This window comes from Cupressus sempervirens, chromosome 3, assembly GCF_028749045.1.
Source record: "Cupressus sempervirens isolate cs-2001-9-10 chromosome 3, ASM2874904v1, whole genome shotgun sequence".
NCBI classification, from domain to species: Eukaryota; Viridiplantae; Streptophyta; class Pinopsida; order Cupressales; family Cupressaceae; genus Cupressus; species Cupressus sempervirens.
Window position 1 is genome coordinate 189637498 of NC_143120.1, and position 20762 is coordinate 189658259.

The 20762-nt window shown below is 37.3% G+C and overlaps 1 protein-coding gene across 2 annotated transcripts in view; it reads right to left on the minus strand.

Annotated features, from left to right (window-relative positions):
• GPS1 (geranyl diphosphate synthase 1) overlaps positions 1-20762 on the minus strand; it is a 185285-nt gene that overhangs the window by 125403 nt on the left and 39120 nt on the right. For both annotated transcript variants that reach the window (XM_089818979.1, XM_089818980.1), the window contains exons 6-7: positions 20116-20247; positions 19789-19875 (exon numbers count right to left, since the gene is read on the minus strand). In XM_089818979.1, coding sequence (XP_089675105.1) covers positions 19789-19875; positions 20116-20247 — 219 coding nt within the window. The remainder of the gene's footprint in view (positions 1-19788; positions 19876-20115; positions 20248-20762) is intronic.

The window sequence follows — 20762 nt, forward strand, 5'->3', positions numbered from 1 at the left end:
GTATAAGTAGGGGGTCTTGTGGAGTCTTTTAGTCATGATCATCTAGCTTGGAGAAGAGGATGAAGTGTAGAAGCGAACTTTGAGAAAAGCTAGTAGTTGAGGCTTGGTAAACCAGGACATTGCTTGGTAGGCTTGCGAGCACAAATTGAGATTTCCTTGAGGTTTCTACCGGAATGTGGATCTAGACTAGTTGGGTTTAGGATTGTGAATTGGATCTTGAGGGATCTTGCAGAACTGTTTTGTAATTGCTTTTTGTATTTGGCCCTAACCCGGAATGCCTTACAATTGGGCATATTGCATGTAAACAATTGATTTATGAACAAAGAGTTGTGATTTGGTATCAAATCTTCCATTGTTGTTGTGTTTCCACTGTGTGGTTATTTGCTAGGGACTAGGAAATCTCCTTTGGGGATTCTCCTACCTTGCACTCCATCAAATTCTGATGTTTTTAAATGTGTTTAGTTTTTCATCAACATCTCTGGTTCAATTTTATTGTCTTCATCGGGTTGACCAGCAACCTCTATTTCAGTGATTGCATCTTTGACCAACATTATGTTGGAGGGAAGTCAGTGGTTTAATGGCTACAATCACAACACTGGGAAGCAACACATGATGATGATATTTGAATAGCATTGGCTTGATCTTGACAAGATAGTTCTAGGTAAGGAGACACATCCTACTCAAGCTCAATCAAATCAGCATAAATGGGATGAACGTAATCCGGAAGTAGTCGTGTTGATCAAACTCTCTATTACAGATACCAGTAAAACAGCAAGAGAAATTTGGGACGTCTTGAAAGATCTTTATGAAACGTCCGACAACAATCGTGCTTTCTTTTTGAAGAATATGTTGTTTTCTATCTTGATGGATGAGAAGACATCTCTCCAGTCACATATGATGACAATCAAGGACCTACATGACTAGTTAGAGACCATTGTTTGCAAGATGGAGGAAGAAGATATAGTAGTGATCATGTTGAAAAGCATGCCCCAATCCTATGAGCATTTCATAAAAATGCTCAATATCACTTCTAGTAGTGTTGCTCTATCATTCTCTGATCTCTGCAACAAGCTTTTGCAGCAAGATAGATGGAAGAAACAGTTTAGAAGTCATACAAGTTCCTCATCTTCTAAACAGATGGTGTTCCCAACGCAACCTTCAGATAAGAACACAGATACACCTCAATTCCCCTAGTAACAAGGCTTAAATGAACCTTCAACATCTGCAAAGAAGAAGAGTGTTCAGTGCAATTATTGTCATAAGTATGGTCACATGAAGAAAGATTATTGGAAACGGTTGGCAGCCACGTAGTCTTCACACAAAGGGCCACAGTAGAAGGCACCAATTGCTTTTCATTCAGATGAAGTGTTTGCCTCTTATGCCTTCTAATAAGCTCATCTTTTGGGAGGGTTTTAAATATTTTTCCTTAGTTTTCATAATTTTTCCCCTTAAAAAATATTCACTCGGATTTTACCATTTTTTTGTATTCTTTGATCCATGTCTCTTCTTTTGTTTGGTTTTGATCGAATTTTCACCTCAAAAATCATGTTTGGTTCTGATTATTTTTCACCTCAAAAATTATGGTTGGCTTTTGCCAATTTTCCTCCTCAAAAATCATTTATGGTTTCTGTAGTAGCGAAGTACACATGGGACTTTCTCTCACAAGGATTTTTGATTCACGGTATTTTACCATTTTTTTCTAAAAACAATAATGCTTTGTAATCTCCAACTAACAATATTTTGCAATTAGTTTTGGGCATTCTACTCATCTACAATAGTTTAGAGGTTTTTGGCAATTGTTCTCAACGTGTCTCTATCTACAAGGAATGGCGACAATTATCCAACATCGGCTTGGATGTTTTTGTGATAATTTCTTATCAGTGATTTTACAAATTCTAGAAGGGTCAATGGTAGGCTCTACTCTCTTGTTGCAAACCAATCTAATGAAGAGGACAACCTTCTCTGCTATTCTTTTCCTAGGTTACTCTTGCTCATTGAAATTTTGTATATATCTAAGGAGGGCCTCAACAACAAGAGAATGTTCTAAAAGATTTGTACTATAAGACATGTATTGTCTTCTGTAGGGTAGATCATAGAATGACCATTAAGGGAAGGTATTAGATTATTTTTAGTATACTAGGATCTTGCTATAGTTAGCTCATTCTTCTCTCCCCGTGAGAAATGACCATCCGACTGCGAGTAACTTCTTGCTCCCCATCATCTTTATCCTCCATGGCGAGATTGACATTTGATGCCCATAGGTTGCTATTGTTCGACCATCGCTCAATTTGTTTGTTTGCTCACTTATTTGCTAGTTAGTTCCCTTGCCCATTCGCTACCTTTGTGGGTTTTGAGTGTTTCGTTGCTCGTGTGCTTCTTCTACATCCCATTTTTTGTGTTCTCTCAATCATTTGTTTCTCAAGATCACCTTTGTAGCAGTTCTGGGTTTTTCTTCATGGGCTTTCTTGTCCATTTCTATCGTGCTTGCTTCCACCTTCAGCCTAATGGCTCCCGCAACTTATTTGCGTTCATTTTGCTTGCCATTGACAGTATATGTGGTCGCCCTTGCTAACCTGCAAGCTCGCCCTTATCGTTGCTTGTTTCCTTTAGCTTCTGCACTGCACGATTCTACTACGACATTATTGCTGCTTTATCATCTGCTCTAACCTGTGCAATTGGAGACCCCTCTTGTGAGGACTATTGGTGGTGAGTACCGTGTTCACCTTCAACTGTTAGCTACTTGGCCAGACGACTCTACTCTGTTGTGTGTGTGCAATATGCACTGTCCCTTTGGTATCTCAGCTTGCTCATCTACATGAGCATCAAACACCATTTTCTCTAGCAAACAGCGATGCCCTTTGCTTGTTTATTGCTATTGAACTCACTCCTTTCTGTCAAGATCGCTCTCCTAGTGTCATTCTTTACATTTGTTGACTTGCGACACTAGGCAAGATGGACATCCTGTCTACGATTGTCATGTATCAGAGCCTTATGAACTGCATGGCCAAATTGGAGACAAAGCACCTCAGCCTGAGGGATAGTCATAACTCCTTCACTACTACATTAGCTGACTTGCGGCATATATTGCCAAATATCGGATCGATCCGCCCCTCCCCTTCATTATTAAGTGATAGGTAGAATATATTGACTCATAATTGGATAGCTAGAGGACAAATAGCTACATGAACGAACCCCTCTCAATCCAAATGAGCCCTCATCTAAAAGCCCCTCCCCTACTATCTATAAGGGCCCTACTATCTATCTACTTGTGGTTGCACATGGACTCTAGCATTCAGTTGGCAAAAGTGGAAACAACAGACCTCCAAGTGCAACTCCACTAAAGAACATGCCCAATAAATCAATTTCATCAAGGAAAAAATGATTGAACTCGACAACAAGCAAACCTCTTTTGTGATAGAAATGGAGCAGCAACTCAAATCCAATGCATACATTTGTAGAACCACTAGTTTTGCACTCCTCTCAAGTGTGGAAAAGCTTGTCTAGGTTAAGTTAACGAATGAGTGGGTTAGGCAGACTCGTGAGCTCAATCTTTATAGTCTGTGCCCCCCCTTCTATCGATCCTATCTCTGCAAGTCACTCTTTACTCAGTGATCAGCTAGACAATACAGACATTACACTTGATAGGGCTTGGATTGGGCTTAACGGCACCCTCTTTCTCCATTTCCTCTCCTTGGTCGACTATCTTCGAGTTCTTAGGGTGAATTGGAAACTTTTTCCTCTTCCTACTAAGATTTTTCTCAATAAGTATCTCACTAGATCACAGGTGACAAAGCTGAAACATTCCCGAGGACTTGTTGCAAGGCTAAACACAATGGGAAGTGGGCGATTATCAAGAACCTCAGAGTGGTTATTAAGAATTCTCCTTCTTCTCGATGGGAATTGAGGTCGGCCACCAAGACTAAATGAAAGTCTCGTTAGCAGTTGGACATGTCAGGACCTCACAGTGATTCCCTTCATGTCAACTCTTGAAACGGCAATGGTATTGTTTGGTCATTGTTGGATCTTTTTCAAGATGCTCTTGGTACAACCAATATACTCCTAGTTATGGAGACACATGAGAGTCTCGTCCGCCCTCTTCCTACCATCTTTGGCTACCAATGGTTGTCTACTTTTATGGATGAGGTCAAGTCATCTAATCGGGTCAAGGGGTCTAGTGGGGTTGCTTGTGGATCCACATTAGCCGGACAACATCACTTTACCAAAATATCTTTGTCATAGTGGGTTATTTTCCACCGGCTTCCTCCTACTATGCAGTTCATAGTATGGAGAGTGGTGACCCTTTTGAGGATCTGCATGAACACATCACCAGATTTCTCTATTAGGATTTAGAGAGACAAAAAATAACAATTACATGCAAATATAACCAATACCAGAAAATAATAAAGCATAGAAGAGAACAGAAGACATAAAGATTTAGCATGGTTCACCCAATCCTAGGCTATGTCCACTAGACAGCAAGTCCAATATTTTTATTATCCAGTGATTACAATCCATAATCCCTTACAACTCAATACCAACGCAAGAAGCTATTATTGCATCACGCCTTATGAAATCCCTAACCCTAGGCCATTTTATACAAGTATTTTTGTTGCTTTAGGGTTAAAATTAGTTTTAAAATAGCCACAAAAAAATGTCAATAAAATAGCCCCAAAAAAAATTATCCGTCGAAGAATTATGTTGTATATACAGTACTTCCCTAATCAATCACCACAAACTAACGATCTCCCACTTAGGGACTGATCAAGCTCCACACTGGACAACAATCTCCCACTTAGATACTGATCTTGTAGTAATGCCACCACTCCACAAGGCTCCCACTAGATCAAACCACCCTGGACTTAGTTGTACCTTTATTTTGTTTAGTCGAGAACACCAACCAAAGCTGAAGAGTTCGTCTTCTCCATTGTCACTACCTTTGTAAACATATTTGCTGGATTATCATTTGTATGTATCTTGCCCAACTTTAACTGTCCATCATCCAAAATTAACCAAATGAAATGGTACCGCAACTGTATGCATTTTGTCTTTGAATGCTGAGCAGAATTCTTCGCAAGATGAATAGCATTCTACCTATCTGTAAACAAATAATTATCCCTCTATGGGTGTTCCAATTCTTTTAAGAACAATTGAAGCCATATCATCTCCTTGATTGCCTCTGTAGCAGCAACATACTCTGCCTCTATAGTGGATAAAGCATTCACCTTCTATAACCAAGAAACCCATCTCATTATTGTCTGACCAACAGTAAATACATATCATGTAATACTCTGCCTGGTATCAATATCCACTACCAAATCTGAGTCAACATAGCCTTGTAAATCAGTAGTAGAGCCCCTCAAAATGTAAACATTTACTGGATGTTCCTCTTAAATATATAAGAATCCATTAAATCACATTCCAATGTTCAATTCCAAGATGACTGATATACCTGCTAACGCTCCCACTACATGAGCAATATTCAACCTCGTACATACCATAACATACATCAAGCTTCCTACAGCTAAAGCATAAGGTATTGTGGACATCTTATCCTTCTCTTCTTGTTTCTTTGGACACATCTCCTTAGTCAACTTCAAATGACTAAGTAAAGGTGTGCTGACAGCTTTAGCATTCTCTATAGAGAAACATTGCAACACCTAAAAATAATCAGCCTGAGATAATGTCAATTTTTTGTTCTTCTTATCTCTACAAATTTTCACAACTGAATGTGCTAACTGTTGTTTTAACCCCTTAATGTGATCCATGTTAAACTTAACTACAAACATATCATCAACATATAAACATAAAATAATGTAGCTGTCATCATCCAACCTCTTAAAATAAACATAATGATCTGCATGGCACCTATTCTATCCATGCTCATGCATAAAACTGTCAAATTTTCGATACCATTGCCAAGGTGCTTGCTTCAATCCATATAAACTTTTCTTCAATCTACACACTGATTTCTACTTGCTTTGACCTCAAATCTTTGTGGTTGTGCCACATATCTCTTCATCCAAATCACCCTGAAGACAGGTTGTTTTAACATCAAGCTGCTCCAAATGCAAACCTCCAATAGCCACAATACTTAAAACAACGCCAATAGAAGTCATTTTAACAATAGGAGAGTTTATCTCATCGAAACCAATGTCTTTTTTCTGTGTAAATCCTTTTACAACTAACCTAGCTTTAAATCTTTTCTTACCTCCATCCTCTTCTTTCAACCTGTAAACCCATTTATTTTGTAAAGCCCTTTACCTGCAGGCAACTTACGTAAATCTCAAGTCTTATTTTTCAACAAGGAGTCCATTTCTTCTATCATTAATGACTCTCATTGAATCTTTGTATCCACCTACACAACCCACCTACACAACTTCATCATAATATTCAAGTTCACCAGTATCTGTTAATAAAATAGAATACAAAGGAGAAAATATGTTCAGAGGTCTACTTAGCCTTGTTGACCATCTAACATTCACTAGGGTGTGTGGTATTTGTTGTTGCAGTTGCTGCAAAGCACGAGGAATTGTTTGAACATCTTCCTTTTGAGTATCATCCAGCACTACATAATCATTTTCTATCTTCTCATGCTGCTGCAATAGATCTTTGTACAACACTTTCCCATTTAATATGACATCCCTACTTCTTACAATTTTATGATCTTCAAAATCCCAAAGCATATAACCAAATTCATCAACGAGATATCCAACAAATACTCATTTCTTTGACTTAGCTTCCAGCTTGGTTCTATGTTTAGAATCTATATGTGAAAATGCTTCACAACCGAAGGTTTTGAGAAAACAATAACTCACCTTCTTACCAGTCCATGCTTCCTTTGGAATACCATAGCCCAAAAGAGTAGAGGGACCTCTATTAATCAAATATACAATAGTATTGACAACCTCTGACCACACGTTTAAGGGCAACCCAACATGCAACCTCATGCTCCTTACATGCTCCATTATTGTCATGTTCATGCATTTAGCCACTCCATTTTCTTGTGGAGTGCTTGAAACAGTTTTTTGTCTGTAAATATCATTCGTGGAGCAATAATCTTCAAATTCATGACTGCAATACTCAGCACCATTATCAGATTTGAGACATTTTAATCTTTTAGCAATCTCATTATTAACCAAGCATTTCCATTTCTTAAAAGTTTGAAATACATCAGATTTATGTCTACGGAAATAAACCTATAATTTTTTAGTTGTATCATCTAGTAAATGTAACATAATAATGAGAGCCACCAAGGGAAAATAACTAAGCTAGTCCCCATATATCTGTATGCACAAGCTCTAATTTCTCATTTTTCTTTTCCTTCCCACTCTTCACAAAATTCACTCTCTTTTGTTCTCCAACCAAATAACTTTCATAGAAATCCATATTGACACATTATAGACCTAGTAAAAATTTCTTTGAATGAAGTAATTTCATACCTTTCTCATTCATGTGCCCACGTCTATTGTGCCATAGCACTCACTGTATCAGAATCTACAGCAATTGTTTGTTCACCCTACTCAACTGCAACAAATATTCCTGAACATTCTTTTTTCTCTGTAACAATTAAAGTAGAAGGAACAGTATGAACTGTACAAAGATATAAGGTGCCTACTTTCACACCTTTTGTTATTACAAGGGAACTTTTTGAAACCTTCCAATTTTTATCATTAAAAGTAATTGGCAACCCTCATCGCCTAGTTGCCCCGCTAAAATTAAATTCCTACACAACCTTGGAAATGTCTTACCTCATGTAGTAGCCAATGATTCCTATTCTGCAACTTAATCTTAATTTTTCCCTTTCCAACAATTTGACAGAGTTCATTAACCCCAAATAAACAAGCCCAAAATCCCCTTGGACACAATCTAGGAAATAACCTCTATGAGGAGTAGCATGAAATGAAGCCCCTGAATCTAGAACCCAAGAATCATCAACACTTTCTAAAGAAAGATGCAAAACATCTTCTTCGGATTTGTTACTTACCTCATTTGCCTCCTCGTTTTTCAGGTATATCTCCTTCATTGTTCATTCGAGTCCAGCAATCTTTCTTCTTATGCTCTAGTTTCCCACAATACCAGCAATCTCTTGGTCCTCTGAATTGAGACCTCTTCCCCTTTGATTTTCCTCTTGATTTACTACTATACTCTTTCTTGTGCCTCAATGCCACCCTCACCTGCCCCCACCTTCCTGCCCCTCCTAAGGCAACTCCCCCCAACTACGCCACCTTTTTCTTCTCTAAGAGCAATCATGACATCTTTGTCCACCACCTTAGATGGCCCCTCACCTAGGAATCCTTCATTGATTTAGGGATGCTCCCTCCATGTTTGATTTGACCACAATGTGGGAGTCCTCCCTCCTCTTCATCCCTCACAACAGCTCCTCCCTCTCTCATAGCCCCAAGCGGAGTATTTGACCCATGAGTCAATGGTTTGGCAAGGACTACAAGTCCTTTCACCACTCAATTCACTTGACTTTCTCCACCCTTTCCCCCTCGTTCACCTAGTTGTGACTCACCTAATGCTACTTCTTCGCCACAAGAAGTGGATGTTCCTCATGTCGCAGTATAGATACCTTTGTAACTCTCTCCTACAGTCTCTGAAGCTCTTTTGGTGCACCCTATTCCCTCGCCATCCTTCATCCTGGATTACAACTCCTTTGTCTCTCACACCGCCACTCTCTATGAGATCCCTAGCTAGGTCTCTCTCCACCTCACCCCCCAATCTGGTTGCCACCTCTTCACGTTCTCCAACATTAGTGATGCAGTTAGAGGCATGAACAAAAGCAATACAGTAGATGAGAAAGGTTCCATGTAGAGCTCTTCAAGCTCAGTATTACAATATTAAGCTCCTTTCTTGTAGTGCTCTTTAATAAAGTGGTTTGCACTAGCTTTCCCAACTCTTAGTTCTAGAAAACTATTTACCCGACCAACTACACAACCATCATGTTTGGGCATGAATTTGCTAAACTATACACCACCATGTTGAATACTATTTTATCCAAGGAACTTGACTGTCAACACTGCTGAGCTAGCGGGAGAGCGAGCTTTTTGTACAGATTTTCAGACCATGGACCATATTCTGACATTGCGGACTATCATTGAGGAGGCTCGACACCGTTGGGTGAAAATCTATTGCTACTTCATAGACTTTCACAAAGGCCTTGACTCTATTTCTCGGGCAGCTCTCTTGCAGAGGCTTAGGAACATTGGGATTTCTAAGAATCTTTTGACAGCCATTATGAGATTATACAAGTGTGTGGTACAAAGAATTAGGACTCCACAAGGATTTATAGATCCTATTCAGAACACCATTGGGGTGAAGCAAGCCTCTCTCCCCTACTCTTTTTGGTCTCTACAATGACGAACTCCAAACTTTCCTTTGGGGCTTCTCACTCTTTTGCGATGGTTTCTAGTTACACTACGTTTTGATCTCCACTTTACTGTTTGTTAATGATATAGTTATTTCAGCTTCTTTTTTGAGAGCCGCTCCAGTAGCTTCTTGACGAGTTGGCCTCCTTTTTTCATTGTTTGAAGACCTCTACAACTCTATTGTGTGGGGGCCCTCTCTCCTGGAGTTTAATTGGGCAATGGTCGAGAGAGTCCTGACCCTCCTTCGATGCATTATAAGATGTCATCGGTTTGCTCTCCACAACATCATCTTGGTCAAGTTTGGGGCCCATCCTTTCAAGCTCGAGACCATCTTTAATTTGGTCTGGTTGTTCCATCAACTTCAAAGCTTCGCTGATTCCACTAAGGTTCGTCACAAATAATCTTATCTGGCCTATTGTTCTTCCAAGGAGATGGTGGGTCATGATCCTATTGGTAGAACACATTGTTGGTTCGCCCAGGCCTCTACTCTTTTTGGTTCAACTGGGATTATGATGCACAGGCTTGTCCCCTTCCAATTCACTCTAGATGACCCCGCTATGGGATCACAATGCACATCAAGACCGAGATCTACAGAGTACAGACAATACAATATCACGATATGGAGTAACCCTCGGCGAGGCTCTACCGAGGATGGCTATGTTGACCACTACATGGATATCCAAGGCGAGGTTACTGTGTGCCCTTGGTACCTCATGCATCCTTGGACTCATGCCCTCTACATCTCCTTTGGATCTTTTAGAGTGGGCTCCCATCGGTTACATATACAGACTGACCATAATATTAACAAGGGGGACAAGATTTGTCGCCTTTGTCCCCTTGGGGAGGCGAAGACAGAGACCCTTTTTTTTGTTGGCATAGCCCCCAATATTCTTCATGTATACCCATCAGCAGTGTCTTGCCCTCTGTCTTTGAGAGACCATACGCCTTCATGAAAAGCCATTTGTCAACCAGTACACTCTTACTACACTCTCCAAGATGTCTCCACTGAATGGTGCAAGGAATCATAATCACAGGCTTTATACAACTCCCCTGCAGAATTAGTCCACACTTGAAATTACGATATGCCTTGTCTTTCTATTTCGAATATCTTCACAGCTTCAGTCCCTATCAAGAGAGACTTCGGACCAGCTCATCAACTCCTTCACCCCTGTGTCTCCTGCCCAAAGAACAAAGCAATTTCTCAACTTTTCTTCGGGACACACCAAATCTATGAGCCCTCGTAGAGGGTACAATCAACAACATCACCCTATCTCCAACGGTTCTCTAAGACGGCCCAAGGCTCACCCTTGCCCCAAAATGTATCATTCAGTTCTAAATTACTTCTCACCTGTGAGGAGTATCTAGCCTTTTCTTGTTTTGTTCTTTTGTTTTCCTGCTTGTTCTTTCCACAAACATTGTTTGGTGCTTCTGTTGCTTGCTATGGCCTAGTTGTATGTTTTCCAGTCCCTTAGACCCTTCTGGCCTCTTGTAGGACATTGATAAATTTATCTTTATCTTATCTAGAATCTTAGTTAATGGTCATTTAGGCTTTCTTTCTAGTTTTTCTTAATTTAGTCTATTTTTAGACTACGTTATTAATAGCATCTATAAACTCTACTTAATAATGCATTGTTAATACAATTATTATTCCATTTTTTTAAGTTTTATTGAAAAAAACCTCTCAAAAAGAGAGGAAAAAAAAGTAAAGTCAATGCATGTGACAAATGAATGTAGGACTCAACATGTCCCCCACCTACTACTTTAGTTACATAAGTACAATCTAGATCCAAACATAGGAGAGAAAAGAAGAGGTGATGAGTTCCCCCACAAGCAAGTAGCTCTTTTACCAAAATAAAATGCTCAAAGAATAATACTAATGATGATCTAAAATTGACAAACCAATGTTGTTGCCCTAAAAAATTTATAAATCCAATGAAAAATGTAGAAGCAACTCCCTGCAAAAGGATGGGAGAAAATGTCTTATAATGTGTGCCTCAAGAATTGCTCAAGTGTCCACATGTTTGAATCAAATGATGCCAAATTAGAGGAAGCAAATCCAAACAACGATGCTCCGTGTAGAACAACCTCCAAAGGTAATGAAAGTGTGATAATAAATGTGATTTAGCTTCCACTCAGAGGAAATGAAAATCCTCAATCATGTCCCAATGTTTGTAATGTGAGACTCAAGAAATAGCACTGCAAGGTTTGGAAAGAAGTCAACCCACAAAGCTGAAATTGAAAGACAAGTAACATACTGCTGATTGAACTAATGTCTAAAGAGGCAGGAGGCGGAAAAGATGGAAGCTTGGTTTAAATCCCACAAACCAAAGTGGACGATGAAAGAATGCATAGGTTCAAGCGACTAAACTTCTCATATATCCAATCCAGTCTAGATGCATGAGTCCAAATCCGTTAACGGTTCTGCAAGACTTTGATCCAATAAAGGCATGATAAATTGGCTTAAGTGCAATAGTCTATCTACTCTGTAAATCTCCGTAAGCAGTGAATCAAGTTTGAACTCAACGGTCTTCCTTTCCCTACTGTGTGCAACCTGATATATGAAAAGGAGATCAAACAATAGTGAAGTAACACAAACTGTGTAACATACAATTTTCCCAAGTCTTAATTAACAACAAACATACTAGAGAAATACAGTTACTACTTCATTTTCATAGGAAGACAGTTAAATCAATTTTGTCCATATGAAAGAGATTGATGGTTAAAATCAGTTAGACAAAATTTCTTAACTAAGAACTTAAAACACCATCAAGCAATTTACTATAGAAATTTAAATCCACATACTAGGGAATCGGAATCAAGAAATCATTGTAGGGATGTTTCTACAATTACCCAGATTAGTCCACAAATACTACTATAACAATATCATATAACGACTTCCATCCAATACCCGCTACATCAAAATCAAATGGCGAATACCATTCAATACCACTATATAAAATTAGGGCATCACATACCACTATATCAATTAGGGCATCAATTACCATTGGATCATTTAGGGCTTCAGATACCATTGTATCACTTAGGGCTTCCAATACCACTGATTCAACTAGGGCTTCAGATAACACTGTATCATTCCTTTCCTTCCGATTTCTTAACTGTGGCAATAACTTAAGATTAAAAGATATGTTCATATTCAATATTCATATAAATAAAAGAATGAGATAACAATCCATTAGATAAATCTATCTCTCGCAACTAAGTGTAAAGTAACTGTAATGGTGATAAAACTCAATTAATCTTACCCTCTTCTGGCATATAATTCATAAAAGTAAAACTACTTATTTCTGACAACAATTGAATGCACAGCTTATCTTTGTCTGTTGTAAGTCCAACAACTTGGGGAGAGGTGAAACATTGTCGGGGTTTAACCACCCAACCTCAGACCACAGCTTTATCCCCACACAATCTCTAACGAGAAAGGCCCTCCCTACCTAGAACCAACAGGGTTCATCTTGTCATCCACTAAGCATCTTGGTATTTAACCACACCCCTCGACTTGACAACAGGAGATTACAGTAACAAAATCATGCATGAGCTATTAAATAATTCATAGTAAAAATGATAAACATTGTTATGTCATAACTGATATTGTTTCATGTTATTGCAAATTCCTTTCTCTCACCTCATCACCCATTTCCTTGGCTACACAGCTAGGTGAGTCTCAGGTGTTTGGAATTCTCAGAACAATAAGTTTTGTCAATTATACAAGAAGATTACATGCATCCAGCATTTCACCATCTGTGATTACATGATTATGTTATTTAAGGATTCCAGAATTTGATTCTAATATCCACTGGTATAATAATTTATGGATCCATACCATGGTTACTTGGCTTTCACTTGCCATGAACAAGGTTAAATTTAAAGGTCAATCTGTAAATTTCAAACTAGATATCATCATGATAAATGTTGAGAATTGCTGCTATCAAATTTGATGTTGTTATTCCTTTTTATTTTTAGGTTCTATTGCATTTGGAAAAACTCTCCCATAAGAGATACTATTCAACTGGATACAATAAAAGTAAGAAGAAAGTTCATTATAAATCACAAGGATTATACAATAAGATTAAAAACGTGATCTTAAACAAAAGTTAAGAGATTCTTGTGCCTAGCCAACTGTTTTAGAAAATAAACATATTGGAATGCTAACTTAGGACTTGTTAAGAATTTGGTAATGCTTTGAAGATTTTGACAACTAATATGTTTCCTCCAGTTACTCGAGACGTCACCTTTAGAGCATACAATCTCTGATTCTTAGACGAATTACTTGCACAACAAAGGGAAGACATCGCTCTAATTGATCAAAGTTACTCATCAATAAATGCAAGGTATCGGCAAGAGTAAATTACTGAAAACTGACATGAAGTCGGGTGTTAAAGAAATAGGAAATAAAACAGCAAAGGAAATTTGGAAATGTGTAAAATGTATGGAATTAATAATAAGTCCGACTCCTCTTACGGCTTCCTTAAATGGAGAGCAAAATTGACTCCTTGGCTCCCACCGGTTACAAAAAGATTATTTGCCCATTCGAATTTCTAAGTATTAAATCGACTGGGAAAAGAGAGGAAAAAGAAAATAAAAAAGTTGGAAGAGAAGTTGGAAAGATTATGGTTTGATTATTGTTATAATTTATATTTACATACGTATATGTAAATATATTAATATGGTGACATCATTTTATTATATCATTATAATATAATGGTGTCATTTCATTTTTATATCTATATGTACGTATATACATATATATTATAATAATATGGCGAAAGATCATTAAAAAACCTTTGAAGTCCATTTTATATTTCAACTACATTATTTTAATTAAATTATTTTACGTTTTAAATTATTCATTAATAGCTTGAGCGAGTCCCACAGATGTATCCTGTTTCAAGTCGCTGGGTCCTCAACCCATTTGCCCAGTGATGGTGATGCTCCTGCCTAATTCTTTTCTAACAATGCTTCCACCCCTTCGACATGTTTCTTGTAAGGGAATTCTTCGCAATTAAATTATATTATCATAATAAATTATTTAATCATAAATAATCATAACGGTTAACCATCTTCTCCATTCCATGAACTCGTGATAAATAATCGACTAGCTTGTTATATTCACTTGAAATTATAACGACTAACCATCTTACCATTTCATAGGATTATAACCAAATTAATTGTCAACTGACTTCATGTGAACCTCAACGGCTATATTTTAAATTAGGTCAAAAATTGGGATGTAACAAACTGCATCATGAAATGTGCCATCATCAATATAAATGGATTATTCTCCCTTAACACTCATATAAGTATTGTTACCCATCACTATCCGAAGCAATGTGCAAGGCTCACATGAAAACAGCATACTAGAAAATGAAGTCATGAGGTGAAGGTTCCTAAATCAAGAGGCCATTAGCTTGATTGAGAACTCATGGATGCGAAGAGTGCATGCCCTTTCACCTTGTCTGCTTGACTTGCCATGCTTGTTAACCCCAATTGTGCAGGCACTGATGTGGAAGAAGATGTACCAAATGACATAGATGAAGAGTCAAGACAACTGAATGTGATTCCTTTGTAGAAGATGATTCAGGTCATCAATGAATTATGCTTAGTCTCTTTTTTTTATCTGATTCCTCCTCCGATGAGGAAGAGAACTCAAAAGTAATATGTGAATGTGATTCCTTTGCTTTCTCATTTTTCTTGGAATCCCCGAGCTTTTGTTTCTTGCCTTTGCTTTCTGTCATTCTGAAGCCTTTTGGGTTTTGGTTTGCAACAAGAATCTAAGATTTGGAAGACTTCAATGCCCATCCATATCAACTCTGTTTGATCCCTAGCAGATGAGGTAACAACATCATCTAGTGAATACATTGTAAAATACATATTGAATAATCATATGATAGAGCTTGGCAAGGATGAAAACTAAAAGACTCAACCAAGATTCTTGCTTCTCAATACTACATTGTGATAATTGTAATCTAAGAGACTTGACTTTGGTGAAGATGTCTTGCATGCTGGCAAAATCAGAAAATATGTAGGATTCAAACTAATTAGTTCATTCTCCAAATGAAATTCTTTCGATGTAGCATGCTTCCCAAAAAGGGCTCCAATCTAGTCCAAATGTGAGTGGGCAAAATGCAAGGTTCAACTTTAAAAAATATGATCAGGGGGCATAGACATACATAATGTCTCAAATATTTCATCACATCTGTTAAACAGGTCTCTCTTCTCTACACTTATTGGTTCAATTTCTATTATTCCCATAGTCACTTTATACAGCCCTTGTTTTCTCAGATGGATCTCCATTTGCTTTTTCCACACATAAAAATTATATGGAGTGGAGAGTCATGTGTGTCAGATCCATGAGCTTTGATTAAAAAATATAGATACTGAAAGAGAAACAACAATAGAAACCCTCATAATGCAAGAAACTATACCATTGTTCAAGAACAATTGCCTTAGTACGCTGGTTTATCTAGAAATTAACCAAAAAGTAAAACCTTATTTAAACGAAAAAGCAGCTAGTAAATATTTCAGAAAAATAGGTCTGAGACCTATGTAGAGGACCAAACCAGCTTCCCAATGCCACAAGGATCACAAAAAGATTTGAGTCAAAAGTTACAAGCTTTTAAGAGAAAATAGCTTGCTAAAACTCAACAAGAAGAATGTGTAAAGATTAGCGACACCACTGGATAGAGCTTGAAACCAGCTTTCCGTTGCTAATATTTTTTCTGAAAATCTCAATTCATATAACCAAATATAGCTGATTTTAAAGATCCAATCTGCCCTGGAAGGATATCTGGGCGGCTGAAAATTTAGGCTAAGAACCTAGCCACTAAGTTATGGCCCTTAGTCATCAATAAGATTGGGGGCTAGAGCACAAAGCTTGACAAGAATGATCAATGAAAATTCTGTTGAAATACTTACTCATCAGGAAAACAGACAACTCAACAGATGGCATCACCCAACAAGAACTGACATCAGCCTACAAACACCCTAGACAGAAGTCATAGAACTGTTGGCAAAATGTAATTTCAGGGCAGCAATGGAAAAATTTTAAAAGCATCAAAATTATTTTGAAATTTTGTGCACACTCCAACAATGGCAGTCGTACTTATAGTATATTGATCTCTATGACAACATAGATTTTGTGCAACAACGAAGATTGGAAACCTAGATTTTTGTGCCCTTAGAAAACCACCTGAATTTTTTCCTAATTAGGTATCAAAATAAGAAGCAGCAATTTTAGGGTTTTTGAACATTCTAAATGCAATGGCAGGTCTGTTTCAATCCAAGGGCCATCTCTCAAATTTTGAACTAAAAGTCGCAAATTTAGTGCTCCAATACCATTTTGGAGTTAATAGTGAACCCCACATATCCCAGAAGTTATCTACAACAAAAACCATTCAACTTTTAGTCTTAGCTTGAAAAGATGTCCATTATAAGTGCCCCAAAGAAAACTTGTTAATACTTCTTAGGGCTTTTGGGGGCTACCAAGAACAGTACCATGTCATGCATCATGTTGCTGAATTCAGTAGTGAAACAGCTTCTTACAGCACTTTAATTCATGTCTTTCCACTGAGTGGTTCTCAAGCTACAACTGATTTATTGATGTGGGGTTGTCATTTATTGGCTACTTGGGAGATTAAATGTTATAAGTTTTATAACTTATGACATTAGAGTGAAGTTATATGATACTTTTAATATGAAAATTAGCATTCTAAATTTCTAGCTGATATTAGTGTCATATCAAGTGAAAGATAGTTTTTATTTTTTTCCATTGAAAACTGAGATAGGTACCTAGGGCTGGACCATGTCCATGAATAAATAGAAGCCAACCAACACGGAGAATGTTAAGGTCTTTTACAAATAATGTTAGTTATAATACAGAATTAAAGAAAAAAGTAACAATTCACAACACATCTTTAATGGGGTTCGCCCAATGTGGTCAACATCCATTGGGAAAGAGTCTCCACTTTCTTCTATCATCCAACAAAGAAACAAATTACAATCTAATACCTTATACATTTCCACAGCCACTTATTTATCAAGCCTTTTTGGCAATTTACAAAGGTTGTTTGTAATACCAAACTAACAACTAACTTCTTTATCAAAGGAGCAATTTTTGCTTTGGAGGTATTCTGTTCAAATCCCAAGCAAGGGACACTGCCCCAGCAGCCTTCAAACCCCTACCATAGGCTCCAACCCCAGTCCCCCAAAAAGAGGATGACTCCCCCAGATGAGGATCTCTGCTCATGTGCACTCTGCCCATTTAATTATTTTGGGGGGGAAACACAAAGTCCCTCAAATTTAAGCCACATACCATGATCAGTTGCCACATGCCAACAAGAGTTTTATTCTATGCTTATTACACATAGTTTTAGACCTAGAGTCAGTGGCTACAGCAAGCAGAGCTCATTCATCAATTCAATGACAAAAAACACTTTCATCAAGAGATTAGAGGACAGGATATATCTGGTTTCTTGAGGGTAATCTCATCTAGTGATTGCATTGAACAAAAACCTACTCCAGCAGCATTATACAGTAGCAGCATTTCTGATTCCAAAAATTGCTTGATTTCTAATTAGCTGCAGATGATTATTATTCTCTCAATATATTGAACAGATATTACTATTCCTCTACTGATATTCAAGTACTTTACTTTTAAATGAAATATGCCTCTCAGGTCTTAGTGCATTGTTCTTTTCTTCCTCACATCATTTTGTTTTTAAATATTAAAACTTTTGATAGAGAGCATCACAGGAAAATTGGGTATCATATTGCAGCTTAATCTTTTGGGTGTCATAGAAGAGGTTGAACTAGTTGTATGACAGCACCAAAGCCAAAAAGCAAGATTTGCAGCCTTACTAATCTGCAATTCTCAAATGAAATACTATAGAGACAGAATGTAGAATCAGTCCCGCGATAGTGTTAGAAATAGATAAAACTGAGGGGGGGGGGGGCGTGGGGGAGGGGGTGAATCAGTATTCTACAAACTTTTGCCCACAACTGAATCTTGTTAATTACTTTATAACTTGCATAAGAAAGTAAACCAACAATGCTGAACAGTAAATAAAACCATACACAGAGAACTAATAACACCATTATTTGTTAACTAGGGAAACCCTGGCCAAGGGAAAACCCCAGTGGGGATGATACCCACAAGATGATCCACTAAACAAAAAAATCTTGTTAAGGATATTGACCTTGTTAGGAGTCTATCAAGTACATATAGTGTCTTGACTCCTTGTTAGAGGACTAGGCCCTGTTAAAAGCCTCAACCCTATTAGGAGTTGGTAGAATGATTACAATGTATGCAAGAAGAGCCCACTACCCTAACATGCAATATAAAAATAAGTTTCTTCACAAGTATAGATTATTAGATATGCATACGATACTGTCTCACTGCTGCACTTTGCAAATCTTCTGATCATATACCAGATCTCGCATCATACAAAGCTCACATATCATATGCATCACTTGTTCACTACACATGAGCTGCGCAAGATATGACCTTTACTTATACCTTGCAAATTATCAAAACTCTTGATCAGTTGGCCTTAAAGCTTCCACATGCTTGGCTAATTATAAAAAATAGCTCAGGGTCAACATCTAAGATGTCAGCCCATCATGTCTAAGTAATTATTTTGTTACCAAATTAATTCCTTAAGCCGCACAATCAATTTTACTATCGTGCTCTGTTTTGTTCTATTAATTACCTATACTAGTAATTCTTCTGTAATTGTCGTCGTACTATCCATACAGATTTGCGCACTGACATACATCATCATGACACTGTCGTATATCAGTCCTTAACTGCGCATGAGCTAACTCAAACTCTGTCATCCATACATACCAAATCTCTCTGTGCTGCTGCAAACTGTCCAATACTTAGACAATTTTCTGTCTCTGATTTCACAATGAAATACCAAAATATGTATGTTGCCATAAATGACAACACTTCCTCATCTATCTAGCCATATTGCCAACAGATAAATGATAAAGCAACAAGAAAATGGGGCTAAACAACAAGCAACTCTCTTGCTAAGAGCAGCCCAAGCATGATAAAGGCAAAGCAAAGGTAGAGGATTTTAATCAGTCTCTTTCCCAAGTTGACACACAAGTTAAAATAAAACCTTCTTGAAAGGCAAGCAAATACCCAATTGGTAGGATATGATTAAAACAAATGTACATGTACATTAATGAGCATGCAGTTAGTAAGACATAAATGTAAGTGCACTAAACAGTTCTCAACAATTAAGCCAGAAGATATTATTTTGGTGTATGTGGTTTGACTAAGAAAATAGAAGTTGTGATTTGTGAAAATGAAATATGCTATTTTGGTAGCTGCCATTGATTACAAAAACTAGTTTTTTTAAGAAAAATAAAATTGAACTACTAAAATAAATAGTACCTTATTCCCCATCATAAAGTTCAATGAACTGATACCACGGCGGGTTTCTGCATCATCCAATACATCATCGTGAAGAAGGCTTGCTACCTGAAAAAAAATTAGCACTTAACTTAGTCATACCAAACTCAAAGTTCCGCTTTAAGTTCAAACACATTACCAAGAATCGTAAAAAATGCAACCAAAAAAGCCCAATCATCAGAAATTGGAATCAACGACCATATACATCATGAGGTACATACCACGGGCATTATTAATGATAAAGCTAATGTTGCAAAAAGGAGAACAGCATTGTAGAACATTAACAGAATTTATAGAAAAGAGACAAACATGGATCATCTCTGTAATCTCTGCAATGCGCTGCTGTCGTAATCGTAGCTCCTTTGCGAAAGCTTCTTGCAAAGAGTTTGCTGCCAGTTCAGGTACTGTTAAAGTCAATGATGATGCCATCAGCAATAAGACCTGATAGCCATATTTTGTTTAAAACATGCAAACATTAACTTCCCTTCACTCACTGAGACAACCACTGTAAATGTACTGAAGTATGTGTAAACGAAATGAAATTATATTTATAAAATTTTGACAAGAAATAATCTTTTGCACATAGTGACAAAACCAAAGAAAAATAGCAACCTGAAGTGATTACCTACCGAACTATTGAAAACCTCTATGTATTATAGAATTTTAGCAAACCAGCAAGTTACACTTAAAAGAACACATACTCTCTCTCCAAAACCATTTTGATTCCTACTCAATCAAAATGCAGAAGTATATCCCAAAAAATAGACATTTTATACAGTTTGTAATGTTCCCTTCTAAATAGCATTTAACAATAATAAAATTAAAATAAATAAATAATAATGAAGTATGATACATTGTAAATTAACTAAATTTAATGAAAGGTCAAGAGAAATGTAATGAAGAGATGTCATTCCCACAAAATAAGATATAAAAAGAAGAGTTCGTTTGAAAAGGAT